The following is a 15,753-nucleotide window of genomic DNA, read 5'->3' as shown; positions in this document are numbered from 1 at the left end:
CAGGCGATTTATTATTATTAATTAATAATACTGTACAAACACATAATTACACTGTAATTACAATCAGATCTTCACTTTTTCAGGACTAAAGGCAAAACTCCATTTTTAGTCCTGCAGTTCATGGACTTGATCCTCCTCTCTCACTGGTATAAATTAGGAGTGGTTTCACTGAAGTCAGTGAAGTTATAGTGAATTAAAACTAATAAATGAAACAAGAATCAGGTCCAGCTGCTGTAATTAATACTTACAATTGCTGAGGCTGAAGAATAATGCATATAGCTGGTCGAAAAATGTCAATTCGTTTTCATTTTTTTCATTTTTTTTTTAATTCCTCATGAAATTCTTTTGGTTTCTTTTAAATGAAAAACTGAAATCAAACCCCAAAAGAGTTTGGTTTTCAAAAACTGTAATCAATCTTTTAGGTTTCAAAAACCAAATCAAGAATTTTTTTTTTACCAAAAACTAAACATTTTTTTCAGAATAGTTTTTTTGATTTCCCATATTTTGATGTTAAATCATTAAAAATCCTACCAAATTCTGCAACATTTTCCTTTTAGTTGAAAAACCATTTTTGATTAAAAACGTATTTCCTCCTCCTGACAATTTCAGCCAAAATATATTTTTTTTAAACAGAAAAATAAATGGGGCACCAGCACAAAGATATAAAAATGTGGATAGAGAAAAGGCTGGCATCATCAAACATAGAAAGTCCCATAGCAGAATTCCCTATAAATGAAATAGACCAGTGCACTCACAGAGTGAAAATGTGTGTGTGTGAGAGAGAGAGAGACATACACACACACACACACACACACACACTTTCATAAGGAGAAGAAGAAAAAAAAGGTATTTTTCTAGGAATTTTCCCCCAAATTGGACAGAAGTCACCATAGTTATTGTACAGATGTAGGTAAGAAAAAATCATCAGTGTAGACGAACAGAAATAGAAATGCTTCTGGTTACATTTCTACTGGCAAACATACAGCACTAGATTCTCAGATATGTCTTGGCACATCCAAGCTTGAGGGGGAATAGGAGGTTTCCTCCAGGCTGCTGTGACTTGTGACAGCTAGAACACTGGAGTCCACTGTGACAGGTTCTCTCCGGGGTGCCACCTGGAACTCGGGTACTACTGAGTTCCTTGACCCACCAGCCCAGGCTCCCTCTCACACTGTACTGCTGTGACAAGCTGCACAGCCATCCAGCCTGCACTTTCACCAGCATACATACAGGTAGGGACACAGCCAGCTGCACTTACTTGTACGCTGTCTGACCAGCCCCTGCATAGGAAGGCTACAGCTAAGGCAACTCCCAGCTCCTCAGGCATGCACCTCCTCTGGTGTATAAACGCAAAATTATACCGTCTTGCTCTGCGGAAGGAACTCTATAGCGTACGCTCATAAAATTCACCCTCTCCCTCAATGTGGAGATGAATATGCAACAGCATTTGCCCATGAATTATGATTCCCACACACTTCACTCCAACTCACTGCTTTAAATAAAGCAAAAACAAGTTTATTAACTACAAAAGACCGATTTTAAGTGATTATAAGGGATAGCAAACAGATCAAAGCAGATTACCTAGCAAATAAACTGGGATTCAGGTTTAGTTTCAAGGCCTAATCAAGGCTAGGATTTGAGTTTGGGTTATGAACTCCCTCAATGTTTGTTCTCGTGAGACTTTGTCCCTAAAAGCTTACAAGAGATTAATTACTCACAGAATCAGATGGTCACCATCTGGGGATAAAATCTCACAAGAACAGTTCTCAAGAGATATTGGTCATGTCAGAACACAAAGTGTTAAAACTTTTTTTCTGGTTCTGGATCCAGCTCAGAACTAAAACAACTGGGTGGGGTGGGTTTGAATCTAAGAATTTCAATCTGAAAACAGCCACCCTGAAATTTATGGTGGTTCAGATTAGGAATTGATGTTTGCTCTTCCACCCATTGTAACCCAGCATCTGATCTCTTTAGATTTGAACTTGAGAGAATATAATCAAAACAGAAGCATTTTTAGATGGGTTATTCTAAAATTAACCTTATAACCAGAGTTACAGCAAACAGCTTTTACCTACAGTTTAATAAAACTTCTAATGGGACCTGAAATAGAGGGGGTGGGCGTAGTGTTGATTGTCTTCACCTTTGAGGAGGATTTCCAGATCCCTTTCTCTTTTTATTTCCTTGTATTAACAGGTTTCTAGTCTATAAAAATTATGTTAATTGCAAGGATTTTACAATAACAATAGAAAACTGTTTAACTAATTTCAAGTATGGATTACCCATGCCATTTTCAAGTGGAAAAGTACACAGGCACCTGTGTGTGGCTTAAATAACTGTAGGTTACAGTTCCCAGTAATGTTAGCTTTCCGATGAAGTGAGCTGTAGCTCACGAAAGCTCATGCTCAAATAAACTGGTTAGTCTCTAAGGTGCCACAAGTACTCCTTTTCTTTTTTCTTTTTACGAATACAGACTAACACGGCTGTTACTCTGAAACCTGTCACTTTTCCATAGTTCAAGTAAGATGCTATTCTATTAACACTGCTGTTTCTCATACTGTTGAGTCATGCAGTATAGATATTTTATCTTGCACATGTCTCTGTTCTCAGACCACAGATCATGTTATCACTGTACAAATATAGCATATTAGTGCATGTGGAAGGCTAGTCAGCTGTGGGGTTCAAGCAGATCTGTCTCACCATGAACTATGTTGCTGCTGTAAACAACCTCAGAGTCCCCAATTAACTAACCACAGTGCATACCCAGGAGCTCTGGACACTTGCGTTCTTTTAGTTGTAGGTAAGTGGCAATTTTGCTGATTACAATTTACAGTTTCTTTGGATTCATGGGGTCAGGGTGGGAAGCAGGAAGGAGAAATTGTCATCAGGTCTTTGTTGCTTCTAATGAACTGCAAAAGATATATATATATATATAAGATAATGGAGATGCAGCATATTACACCCTAAGCAATGTATATGTTTTATACTTTAAAGATAGCTGGCCAAATTCACCCCTGTGTAAGTCCACTGATTTCAACAGATTTACACATGGGACAAATTCAACCCAGTGTGTTGTATTATACACACACAATGCTTATGACTCCAAATATTTGCTCTCTCCATGTCTGCACTGTAATAAACCTTTGCTATTACATCTCAAGGACATATGTTGGTGTGAAAATGATTTTCAATAAAATAAATGGTTGGAGAGATTGGTCATTTATTTCACTGGCTGTCAAAATTTACAGTAGAAAAAAAAAAGTTAAAGAACTTCATCCTCTGAAGGCCAGTTACACCTAATCTAGCACTGGTAGAGAAAATCTAACAGCTAATAGATCATTGTGAACAAAACATACCATTTTAAGTTAAACATAGTTGTTGTCTTTAGTAAAAGTATTTGTGTGGTGTCCATCGCTGTGATATGAGGGCATATGTTCCTTACTGTAGGCTAAAATGGTACTGAACATCCCCACACCCCAAAAACTGTGAGCATGCACTGTGTGAACCTCTAGAGCAACTAACTCAGCATCTTTGAGAAGATCAGTTATGTGTGATAGCACCCAGTGCACAAAGGGTCAGATCCTGGGTGTTGGCTCCATCCCCTATGCACCTCTCTGACAGCACAAAGGAGATAGAGAACTGCTTTAATGGGGAAGCTGAGGACTGCCTTGATGGAAAATGAATCCCTGGGGGATGTAAACCTGGTGTCACCAGCTCTGTGCCACCTGGTCCCTACATACCAAGGCATGTAGAGGGCATTCTTGGGAAGGCTGAGAACATGTCCGTGATCAGGAGGAGGCAGAGCTGGAGTGTACTGTCCTCCAGAGCTCGTCAGCCAGTAGAGTGGTCCTGAGGTGATAACTCCTGATGGCATAATTTAGTCACTGGAGCAGGAGTAATTTAGAGCAGCCCTCCTTCTAACCTATCTAATTGGTGTGTCCTAAATTATTATACTGCACTCATCAACATGGCATCAGAGTATGAAGGAACTGAGCTGGCAAGAGCACATTGCCCCTGGCTCCCATGATTTTGAGACCAACAGCTGAAGTGTTCCTTCCAAGTGCAGTACCTGGGGCAGACGTGGGGCCTGATTTTCTGTTTGGACATAGGCATTTTACTATGTTTCTGCAACATAAAAGGGTCTTAACCTGGCTGGGGAATACCTCTCATGTAAGGGAATGGTGCAGAACACTAGCAGAATGGCTTGCTGACATCCCCTTTCATAGATCCCTATGAAAATTAGTCAGCTTCTCAGTGAAGTCCAGTAAATAAAAGGAAGAAAATATACCACAAACATCAGCAAAATGTTTTTTTGCCTCCACTGTAGGAGAAAGAATCACTTCGCTGAACAGATAGTCTGTCTGTTCACTGAGGTGCTGGGGAAATACATCTGTAATAAATCCCCTTGCAAATGTAACATCTATCATACTTGATGACAAACACATTAGTGCTACAAGATTTGACAAGTATAAGGAATACTGTAATTCAACTGCTAATTAATCCATGATTAAAAGACCTAATTAATGAATAACCCAGTGAGAAACTGTCTCAGAATCAAGGTGCGAAGAGATAAATGATAACGGGGAATCTCATTTATGAGATCAGTTTATTTAACTAAGAGTAGAATTTGAACTGATTAAGTAATTGTGCTACAGTGATAGGCAATCTAGAAATATGTACATAGAAAACAATACAGGAGTCAAGCTCAGTTTTTGCATACCTGTTATCTGCACTTTTTTGTTATTGTTGGTGCTTAAAATAGCATTAACTTGATCTTTAATGGAAAAGTTAAAGGAAGAAATATCTAAGTGACTTATATCAACTTTATTATTAAATGGCCACTTTTATAATATGGCTTTTATTACGGTCTTTTCTTTTTTTAATGTATTGTTACTACAGTATAGCCACATGACATCCATCAGTAAGAACTGTGGTCAGAAGAAAGTAAATTGTAAGTGCCACACACAGCTAGGCCACTATATATATAGGTGCTTAAATGAACTGGGGGCTTGGATGAGAACTTGCTGGCTGCAGTTCACTCCCAACAAGACAGAAGTAATGATGGTGGGCTGGGAGAGGCAGATGGAAGAGTTGGTAGACCTTTTTACTCCTGGAGTCCTAAGTAATGGCTGCCCAAGAATTCTTTCTTCCATATCCACCAGGCAAGATGAGTGTGATTTATCTCTACAGTGTGGCTCTTGCCACAATTACCCATGCTTTCATTGCTTCAAAATTAGATAAATGGGTTGTGCTCAACACAGGGCTATGATTTGGTACCATTCAGAAGCTAAAACAGGATGCTGCAGCCTGTTTGTTAAGAGAAACTGCACATTTGGAGCACGTGCTCTGTGATCTGCACTGGTTTCCATGGAGCTTCTGAGTGGAATTCACAGTGTTAGTTTTAACTTATAAAGTCTTAAGTTGTTTGGGTCATGGTTACCTCAGATATCGCCACTCTTCCCATGATGTACTTCCACAGGTGAGTTTAACCAAAGTGCTTTAGCTGGAGCTCCCTCAGTATAAATGAGAGGGAGCTGCTGGCAGGGCATTCTCAGGGTATGTTTAAACTGAAAATGCTACAGTGGCGCACTGATGGGACGGCTTCTCCTGTCAGCAAAGGTAATCCACCTCCCAAGGAGGCAATAACTAGGTTGATGGAAGCGCTGTCTACACCAGGATTTTTTATGGCCCTGAGAGACGTAGCTAAATTCCTAGTGTAGACTAGGCCTCAGTGAGGAGTCCTCAGTTCTGGCCCTTGCCTCTTCACTTGGTCTGTCAGGCCCAGATTTATTAATCTTCTGAACACATAGCAATGGCCATCTTTTTTCTCTCTTGGTTAAAGCTGGTGAGGATCGTGTGGGCTGAGGTAGATATCTTTATGTTTATGGAGGAAATTGTGAAATTGTAAACTTCTTGGGGCAGGGACTGTCCTTTGGTTCTGTATTTGTACAGTACCTAACACAGTGGGATCCTAGTTCTCAAGTAGGGTTTCTAGGTGTTACCTTAATACTAATTTTTTATTTATGGGATAAGCACCTAGAACATTGGACAGGCAATTATACATTTTTAAAAAAAATCTGTACGAGTCACAGCCTGTGGTGCCTGCTGTCATGCATGTCGGATACTTAGCGGATACTCATCCTGATGGTGGAGTTCTGCATAAATGCTACACTTATTTCAGTAAAACGAATGATAAATACCATCTCTTTATCCTTGGCCTTTTGGGCCCTGATTCTGCCAATGCTTATATACACAAATAGATTTATCCAAATGAGTACTCCCATTGACTTCAATGGGCCTACTTGTTTGTAAAAGTACTCACATGAGTACAAGTTTGCAGGACTGGGCCCTAAGTTGTATTTCTGAAGAATAAGTAAAACAGAAAATTGATTTGCAATCCCTTTATGTCTGGAAAACAAATGTGAAAATAACAAAAGCAGAAAGAATGAGATATGAGAACAACAACATTCAACTTCTATAGCCTGCAGCTATGAGATAATGTTGAAACTACGCATTTATAATGGTACTTTAAAATAATTCAGCAGCTGATACCAGAAGAGGACATTTCACCCCCAATTTAATTATTTAAAAATAATATACACTACTTTGAAAAATAGTTGGTATGCAATGTATCATATTCCCTTAAACAGCAGGCAAAGATTTTACAATATTCTTTACAATAGCCATGAATTATAGTTAATGGATGAGCTTAGTTCCTAATCGAACTCTACTGAAATCAATAGATACACACCAGGGATGAATCTGGCCCAATGTGTTACATTTGAGGATATTGATTAAGGCCCACTAAATTGCCCATATGTGAATGTGAATTACTAGTGGTAAGATTATCTGCTACCATCGACTCCCATATGCAGAACTCCTTTTTCCAGAGGTGATGCTATTGTAAATCATACCCTTGCTTTCTTTTTATGGTCCTGGAGCCTTTCTTCCCTGGAAGGCACTGTGCTTTCATTATACAGTAGTATATTACCAAAGAGCCTTTCTTTCATGATCTGTCTCACTAACACTTCATAAGACTGAGTGAACATTATAACAATGCATCATCCGAGAAAGGGGCTTTGATGATCTGTAATATAATTCAGAAGCAGACCTCATCCACGGAAGAAGGTATTCAGCTGCAAACTCAATACAGTTAAAGAGTAAACTTTGCAGACATTAGAGCAAATGCTCCTCTGGCCTGGATGGCGAAAGCCCACACAAGATAGGAAATATGCTGGTTTCAGTGTATTCTCCTCTCTCACCCACTGCTTCCTTCTAGTTAGAGGCAGAAACTGTGTGCAGAGCTTGACAGCCCTCTCACTCATGGCAGAGACTACTCCCACATCTGCTGGTGCAAGGATGGGGAGGAAAGGGAACTGAGTTTTGTTCAGGATGACTGGGCACATGGGGGAGCATGATGAATCTGGGATGCGGAAAGGATTCCTGCCACCTTACTCAAGTGAAGGTCTCTAGCAGCTAACCCAGCTACCTGTGAAGTAGAGAAGAGTATTTGCTCCTAAGTGGCAAACTGTAAATTGATAGTGAAGTTAGGTTATGTCTACACTAGCACTTATGTCAATATAACTTATGTCATTTGGGGTGTGAAAAAAATACCCCTCTGAGTGACATAAGTTACTCCAACAGAAGGGCTGGTATAGCCAGCACTAAGTTGGCAGGAGATGCTCTCCTGCTGACATAGCTACCGCCATTCATTGGAGGTGGTTTAATTATGTCAATGGGAGAGCAACATGAGCAATCTGACAGCGCACAGCTGCATCGGTACAGCTGTGCCACTGTCAGCTCGCTAGTGTAGACATGGCCTTAGTGTTTGTACAACACATCTGATTATAGACAAAGCTTTCCATAGAGGAGTAAAGACAGAGTTCTTATGACATTGCTATTAATGGGGTTTTGACAGCTGTTGTCAGCAGTAGGTTAAAGAGACACTGGGAGCTATTTGTGGCTTCATTGTTAACACTCAGATATAAGCAAACAACAGAAGCTTCTTTACCGAAGCAGGAAAGGTAAAGTTCATACAGTCATTCAAAGATACAAAAGACACTGGCATAGCAAAATACCTGACCTATCCCTATGCCTGAGTTCAGAGGCACTGTATCTTCATGATAGTACTTAGGATATCTCTTACAGATATAACAAATAGGATATAACCCTACTTGTTGTTCTTATCAGTCTGCATATGCCTAACTCACTGGTTAGGGGAGACTGGAGTGCTTTGTTGATAAACAATTTATTTTTGTCTTTCTTAATATGCCCTCTAGTATGGAGATATTTTGTAGGTTAAGAGAAAAAGAACATTAAGAAAAGGTAGAATAAAAGAAAAAAAAAATAGGGATTTGGTGACCATTTCCCCCCCACCGCTCCCCAAGTGTTTTGACTCAAGGCCAGACTGTAAGTGACCCCAGTGGAAGGATAGGAGGCCTGGAAACAGTGATTAGAGTAAGAACTTGGAAAAATTAATAGCTGAAAGTTTGAAAAGACACACTAAGGCAAGGGACAGGCTATTTGTTCAACACTAGCTTGACAGCTCAAGGCCTTTGTGTCTTTTACTAATGAACAATGTAATAAAAGTGGCATCTAATGAAATCTCAAGTGAAGTTAAAAAAAGAGAAGAAACAATAGTTTTTATCTTGGTGGAAGCAATTATTTTTAAAAGGCTTTCAGAGTTCTGTTTTATAAGATTTCCTTATGTTGGCTCAGTGAACCATTTTATGAACATGTAGGCATAACAAAAGCCCTCTATAGATAGATTAGCTACATCTCATGATAAAAAAATCGAGTTGAGATGATTACATCTTCAGCAATGACTCTGAGCAAGAGAGAACAGTTCCAACACTGGGAATTTAGCCATTGACTTCACTAAGGACTTGTCTACACTGCGATGTTGTCGACAAAACTTGTCTTTCACAGGTACTTAACCCCCACCCCTTAACCCACGAAAGACAAAAGTTTTGCTGATGCAAGTGGCAGTGTGAACGAGGCTTTGTCGGCAGGAGTGTTCTCCTCCTACAAAGCCAACGCTGCTTGCGGGGCTGGAAGTATTTTGTTGGCAAAAATGCCGACAAAATACCAACAGAGAGTGTTCACACACGCTGACTTTTAGCAACAAAGCGGCGTAGTGTAGACAAGCCCTAAGAGCAGGAGCAGTCTGCAGGTAATAGCCCTGTGTCTAATTTGTCTCTGCAGTTTCGGCTGGACACAGCATACTTTACTTCCTGGCTTAGGCTCCAATTCAGAACTGTACTCAATTGCTTGCTTAAAAGTAGGCATGTGAAGTACCTGGCTGAACTGAGGTCCTATTGCTATGTTCTGCTAAACAACTGCCACATTTCACAAATTGGTGATTGCATTTCAGTAGTAGACAAAGTGATTTCTGTATCTGATAGGACTGATCCTGCAGCCCTTAATCACATGATGAACACTTACTTGTGCAAGTAGTCCCATTGATTGGAATAAGGATTAGTAGCATGAAAAAGGCTCAGTAGGATGACGACCTAAATTTGGTAAACACTTTAGGATCATTTGAGATTGACAGGAACTTTATAAACTGTTATTATTACTATTAATTGTTAATGGAATCATTAACAAAAAAATCTTTTTCTTGGATGATACTTAATCAAGTTAATATTTCTTTGTCCATTTTTTCTCAAGCAAGCTGTAAGGAACTGGACCAGAACATTAATTTGTATTAATTGTTTTCTTCCCTTCTTATGATGACATCTTAATGATACACTTGTTTTTTACAGGAAAAGCTTAATGTCGGTAACATGGGACATCAGGTGATAATATTTGACATTTCTGTCGTAAGAGGCTTCTGGGAAACTCAAGTCAAGAAGTATAAAGAAACTCGAAAGAAGGAGAAGGAAAGATTAGCACAAAGCTCATTAGAGAAGTAAGCCAACCTACTACTCTTCTGTTTAACTGAATTCATTGACATATCTCAGAGTAGCAGCCGTGTTAGTCTGTATCTGCAAAAAGAAAAGGAGTATTTGTGGCACCTTAGAGACTAACAAATTTATTTGAGCATAAGCTTTCATGAGCTACAGCTCACTTCATCGGATGCATGCAGTGGAAGATACAGTGGGGAGATTTTATATACACAGAGAACATGAAACAATGGGTGTTACCATACACATTGTAACGAGAGTGATCAGGTAAGGTGAGCTATTACCAGCAGGAGAGGAAAAAAACTTTGTGTAGTGATAATCAAGGTGGGCCATTTCCAGCAGTTGACAAGAACATCTGAGGAACAGTGGGGGTGGGAGAATAAACATGGGGAAATAATTTTACTTTGTGTAATGACCCATCCACTCCCAGTCTTTATTCAAGCCTAAGTTAATTGTATCCAGTTTGCAAATTAATTGCAATTCAGCAGTCTCTCATTGGAGTCTGTTTTTGAAGTTTTTTTGTTGAAGAATTGCCACTTTTAGGTCTGTAATCGAGTGACCAGAGAGATTGAAGTGTTCTCCAACTGGTTTTTGAATGTAATAATTCTTGACATCTGATTTGTGTCCATTTATTCTTTTACGTAGAGACTGTCCAGTTTGGTCAATGTACATGGCAGAGGGGCATTGCTGGCACGTGATGTAAATTGGTAGATGTACAGGTGAACTATCAGTGATAGTGTGGCTGATGTTATTAGGCCCTGTGATGGTGTCCCCTGAATAGATATGTGGACACAGTTAGCACTGGGCTTTGTTGCAAGGATAGGTTCCTGGGTTAGTGTTTTAGTCAAAGCAGAAAGTTGGCACTTATGCAGGAGTCATAGGACTTGACTGATACCATGTTTATTGCTCAGGGAAGAGAAAAAAAGAGAAAAGAATCTCTTTGCTGAAAAGTGCCTAGGGCTGAATGGTGCCTTTGGTGGAGGGACAGCATGAATCCCTAGAATGAAATCTGGCTGACCCAGCAGGAGTCACTCCTGAGTTCTCCGGTGCAGCTCATCCTGATATAGTAGCTACGTCACTGTTTAAAAGCCCAGGACAAGGCACATGACCGAAAGCACTCTTGGTCGAGGGGATCTGGCTATGGAGCAAACTTCCAGAGGAGATCAGGCGAACCCAGAATCTTTTGGAAATGCTGTAAAATCATCTTCTTTGAAAAAAGTTTTTCCAACATAAGAATGACACAACACTGACACTCCCTGCTGTCCCTAAATCACTACCAAACAAAGACAAAACTAGTAAACAACATGCCCTAAGCAGAGCTTTTGCCCCCAAAAGGAGACTGTGCCAGAGAGTCCATGAAGTGCCACAGGAATCTATTGCTATTGATTTTATGTAGGAGGGACTCAGATACTCTCATGATGGGTGGCAGTATAAAATCCTAAAACAGTTAAGCTACTTGAAGAGGGTGCAAAGTGCTTCTTTTTCTGTGCCAGCCAGCTTCTCTGATTGCCCTGGGGATGAGAGACAGGCCAGTGGCCTCACCTTCACTTTTCACCTTCTTGCCCCCTTTCAGGCAACTAGTGCCCAGAGTTGTTAGGAGGGACCAGGGCCTGCACTTTCCAGCCAGACTATTGCTGGCCCCTGCAAAGGTGTGCAAAAGGCAGGAAACGTCCATGCACCCTTTGGGCACCGATGTAGTGGCTGGCCACAATCTGGCCTCTAATTTGTGCTGGCCACAATCTGGCTGCTCCATCTCTCTGTTTTTCTGTCTCTGACTGATTTGTACAGAGTGTCGGTTTTCTAAACGTTCAGAACCAGAGACCATTTTGTTTCCTATTTGTGTTGGCTAGTAAAAAAGCAAATCACAACGGGCATACATCAGGGAAATTCAACAGAGATTAAAAAAAGAGGTCACCTTAATATGGTAAGGAGTAGTGTTTTCTACTGCAATGCAGCTAATTTTAGCTACCTCACTTTTTGCCAGTGGACTAGGGCAAGACCCAGAGCTCTCCTGTGAGTCATGTTTTCCATGAAGACAACAATCTCTCTGCAGTTGACATCTGTGCTTATCATTACCCATCTCTTCTACTGAAATAATAGTGTTTGGTGATCTGTTCTGCCTTCATTCATTAACGAGATTCCAAATTCCTTCATTATCTTTTCTGTACCAATGAGGGTAGGCCCAGGATTTGGTATAGAATACAGCAATATATAGCATATGAACTTTCTATATCCACAAGGGAAATTTTTTTAAGCCTGAAATTTATACAATACTTTGTCCCACAACACTAGGCCAGATTCTGATGCTCTTAATTTATGTTGAGAAGCATCACACTCTCCAAATAATCCCATTGATTTCAATGGGAGTACTCCAGGAATAAGGTATTACTCAATGTAAGTATATTAGAACCTATACCTGTGTTATTATGGATTGATACTGCAACTATTGAAATTAATTTCAAAACTCCCATTAATTCCAGTGGTGCAGGATCAAGCAGTTAAAACAATGTGGCCAAAGTCGCAAAGAAAATGGCAATTAAATGCAAAACTCACAATTAGAGGAAAAACCCTCTTGTCACATGACAGAATTTCCAGGAGACTTATGTGCTTAAAAACACATATATCAGCTACTGTTGCCTATTGTATCTCCTGGGCCAGATTGTCAAAATTGCATTCAGCCCAGTTTTCAAATTCTCAGTAGCAACAACTGTTGATGGAGCCCTTTCAAAAATTCTAACCTTAATGCACCATCTTGCATTAGAGGATACTGCAAAGTCTCATTATCCCAGCATAATGACAGGTTTCAGAGTAACAGCCGTGTTAGTCTGTATTCGCAAAAAGAAAAGGAGTACTTGTGGCACCTTAGAGACTAAGCAATTTATTTGAGCATAAGCTTTCGTGAGCTACAGCTCACTTCATCGGATGCATACTGTGGAAAGTACACATTATCCCAGCAGGAGGTCCTCAAAGCTTAATGGCTTTTAAAGCAGGAGCAGGTGAGGTTGAAAGAAACCCCACTCTACAATTGGTAGGGAGTTACCTTCTGAGGGCTATTAATCCCAAAGCTTTGTTCTCTGCTTTTAGTTTGTTTTAATACATGGCGCTTGCACAGTGTGTTATGCTTTCCACCAAAGTAACAGTTTTGCCTGTAAAGAAAAGAGCACTGACTGAATTCAGACAGTAAATCGATCTGCCGAGTACGAATTCAGACAGTAAGTCGATCTGCCGAGTAAATCGATCTTGCCATTTTTACAATCTCTCCCTGAGTAGAAGTTCAAGATAAATCTTCCTGTTTATATTTATAAGGTTATCCAGATCAGATTAAGAATCCCTGTTTTTAAGTTTATATAACAATCATTAACATGTGCAATAGTCACACAGTATTATGCCTGAAGAAGTCTCCTACTATACTGGGAGTAGGATTTGGCACCTATAAATATTCGTGTACTGTAAAGTCTAATTTGTGACATGTAGCCACAATCCTTGAGGAGGGTGCACCATCCCAGAGAAGTGTTAGTGAGATTTTGCCTTCGACAGACACTATTTCTCCAGTACTGCTCCCTGCATGTGTTGTGTGTAAGGATTTGGAATCAGTGATTAGGCTGGTATAGAATTCCCCCCCACTCCATGGGCCAGTGGTGTGTGTGTATGGGAGCAAACATTATTTATACATGACCCCGCCTCCTTCCTCCTCACCATCTTTTGGTCACCTACCTCCATGCAGGTATCAAGAGCAAGCATTCCTTGCTATCCACAGAGCACAGGGAGTGGACTTGACTTTGGCCAGGTTTCTTGTGTGTTAACAATGGTCTGGTTTCTTGCATGCTCCTTCACCCCTGTGCAGGTGAGCAAGGGTAGCGCACAATCTGTCCTTATGTTGTATATATGTTCACATAATGTCTCTTTTTTATTCATCATTGTCAAGGTTCCTTCTCCACTCTGAACTCTAGGGTACAGATGTGGGGACCTGCATGAAAGACCCCCTAAGCTTATTCTTACCAACTTAGGTTAAAAACTTCCCCAAGGTACAAACTTTGCCTTGTCCTTGAACCCTATGCTGCAATCACCAAGCGTGTTAAACAGAGAACAGGGGAAGAGCCCACTTGGAGACATCTTCCCCCAAAATATCCCCCCAAGCCCTACACCCCCTTTACTGGGGAAGGCTTGATAAAAATCCTCACCAATTTGTACAGGTGAATACAGACCCAAACCCTTGGATCTTAAGAACAATGAAAAAGCAATCAGGTTCTTAAAAGAAGAATTTTAATTAAAGAAAAGGTAAAAGAATCGCCTCTGTAAAATCAGGATGGTAAATACCTTACAGGGTAATCAGATTCAAAACATAGAGAATCCGTCTGGGCAAAACCTTAAGTTACAAAAAGACACAAAAACAGGAATATACATTCCATCCAGCGCAACTTATTTTACCAGCCATTAAACAAAAGGAAATCTAATGCATTTCTATCTAGATTACTTACTAATTTAAGGAGTTATGAAGCTGCATTCCTGATCTGTTCCGGGCAAAAGCATCACCCAGACAGACAGACCCTTTGTTTCCCCCCCCTCCAAATTTTGAAAGTATCTTGTCTCCTCATTGGTCATTTTGGTGAGGTGCCAGCAAGGTTATCTTAGCTTCTTAACCCTTTACAGGTGAAAGGGTTTTGCCTCTGGCCAGGAGGGATTTTATAGCACTGTATACAGAAATGTGGTTACCCTTCCCTTTATTTTTATGACAATCATACATACGCATGTTTGAGAAACCATCCATAAAAGCTGCCCACTAGAGAGACTATGATTGCTAACCACTTAAAAAAAAAAAGAGAGAGACAGAAATTCAGCTTTAGATTTTGCTGGTTATTGTTATCAATCAGAACATACATATGACTTTCCCAAAGGCTACTTCCAATGTGGAAAGAGCAGGTGCCCATGCACCTAGTTTGTACTGATTGCTGGGGCTCTAGATTATAAAGATCAGATTGGAAGTGAATCCTTTGATTTGTTTTGATGCTTTGAAAGGCAAGAAAATATTTTGTGCATTTCCAAGTAACCCTCAACTACAAAGAATGTACCTGGGATTAAATTCCTAACAGGAGCTACTGTCTCCTTGTAAGGAGGAAAAAAAAACCTCACCGTTTTAGGCAGTCATATATAGGGCCAAATTCTGATACCCTTACCCACATTGAGTAGTTCCTTACTTCTCAAGTATTTCTACTGAAATCAATAGAAATACTCAATGCATACTCAGTGTGAGTAAGGGTATCTGAATATGGCCCACAGTGGTCAGTTAGAAGTAGGGATTCAAAGAGAAGGCTGTTTCAAAGAGCAGTAGGTCAAAAGGGACCTTTTAGTGCACAGTAGCTGGGTCCACATGGTAATTTGGTGTGCGACAAACTAGTGCGCTATCGATTTACACCCCAGCTTGCCACAAACTAAACCTCCATATGGACAAGCTCTGAGTTTAAAGGAACTTGCTATTATTTAGTCAAATTCTGTAAGCCTTAGTTGAAAGAAACTCCCAGTGAGTTTTGCTGGAGTAGAGAAAGCAGAATTTAGCTCTTAAAGGTTCTATAACAGTCTCACTGTGAAAAATGTAAGATTCTCCTCCATTTGTAATCCTCTGAGACACAAGATTTTACAAAGAGGAAACCTTACCTATGCAAACATGGATGTTGATAAAGGAATTCCATACATTTTTGAACTGTGTTTATGTTAAAAGTGGCAAAGATTATAAATCTTTTACTGAGAGTTCTACTCTAAAGTGTTAACAGCTTGTCAGCAAAACCTAATTCTGAAGTATGATGTTGTGAGAAATTGTGACTGGGTGTGTTGCCTCCCTGGATCCTATGATGAG

General features: G+C 40.0%; 1 protein-coding gene across 2 annotated transcripts in view; it reads left to right on the top strand.

The window, feature by feature from the left end:
* LRRC2 (leucine rich repeat containing 2) overlaps window positions 1-15,753 on the top strand; it is a 102,797-nt gene that overhangs the window by 20,269 nt on the left and 66,775 nt on the right. The window contains exons 1-2 of one of the 2 annotated variants that reach the window (XM_074953130.1): window positions 2,612-2,797; window positions 9,762-9,907. In XM_074953130.1, the coding sequence (XP_074809231.1) occupies window positions 9,783-9,907 (125 nt within the window). In that variant the 5' untranslated portion in view covers window positions 2,612-2,797; window positions 9,762-9,782. Of the gene's footprint in view, window positions 1-2,611; window positions 2,798-9,761; window positions 9,908-15,753 lie in introns of those variants that run through there. The other variant, XM_074953129.1, reaches the window with a different exon arrangement.

Source organism: Natator depressus, chromosome 5 (assembly GCF_965152275.1).
Source record: "Natator depressus isolate rNatDep1 chromosome 5, rNatDep2.hap1, whole genome shotgun sequence".
In the NCBI taxonomy this organism is placed as follows: domain Eukaryota; kingdom Metazoa; phylum Chordata; order Testudines; family Cheloniidae; genus Natator; species Natator depressus.
The sequence above is the reverse complement of the archived record's forward strand: the minus strand, read 5'-3'. Positions and strand labels throughout refer to the sequence as shown.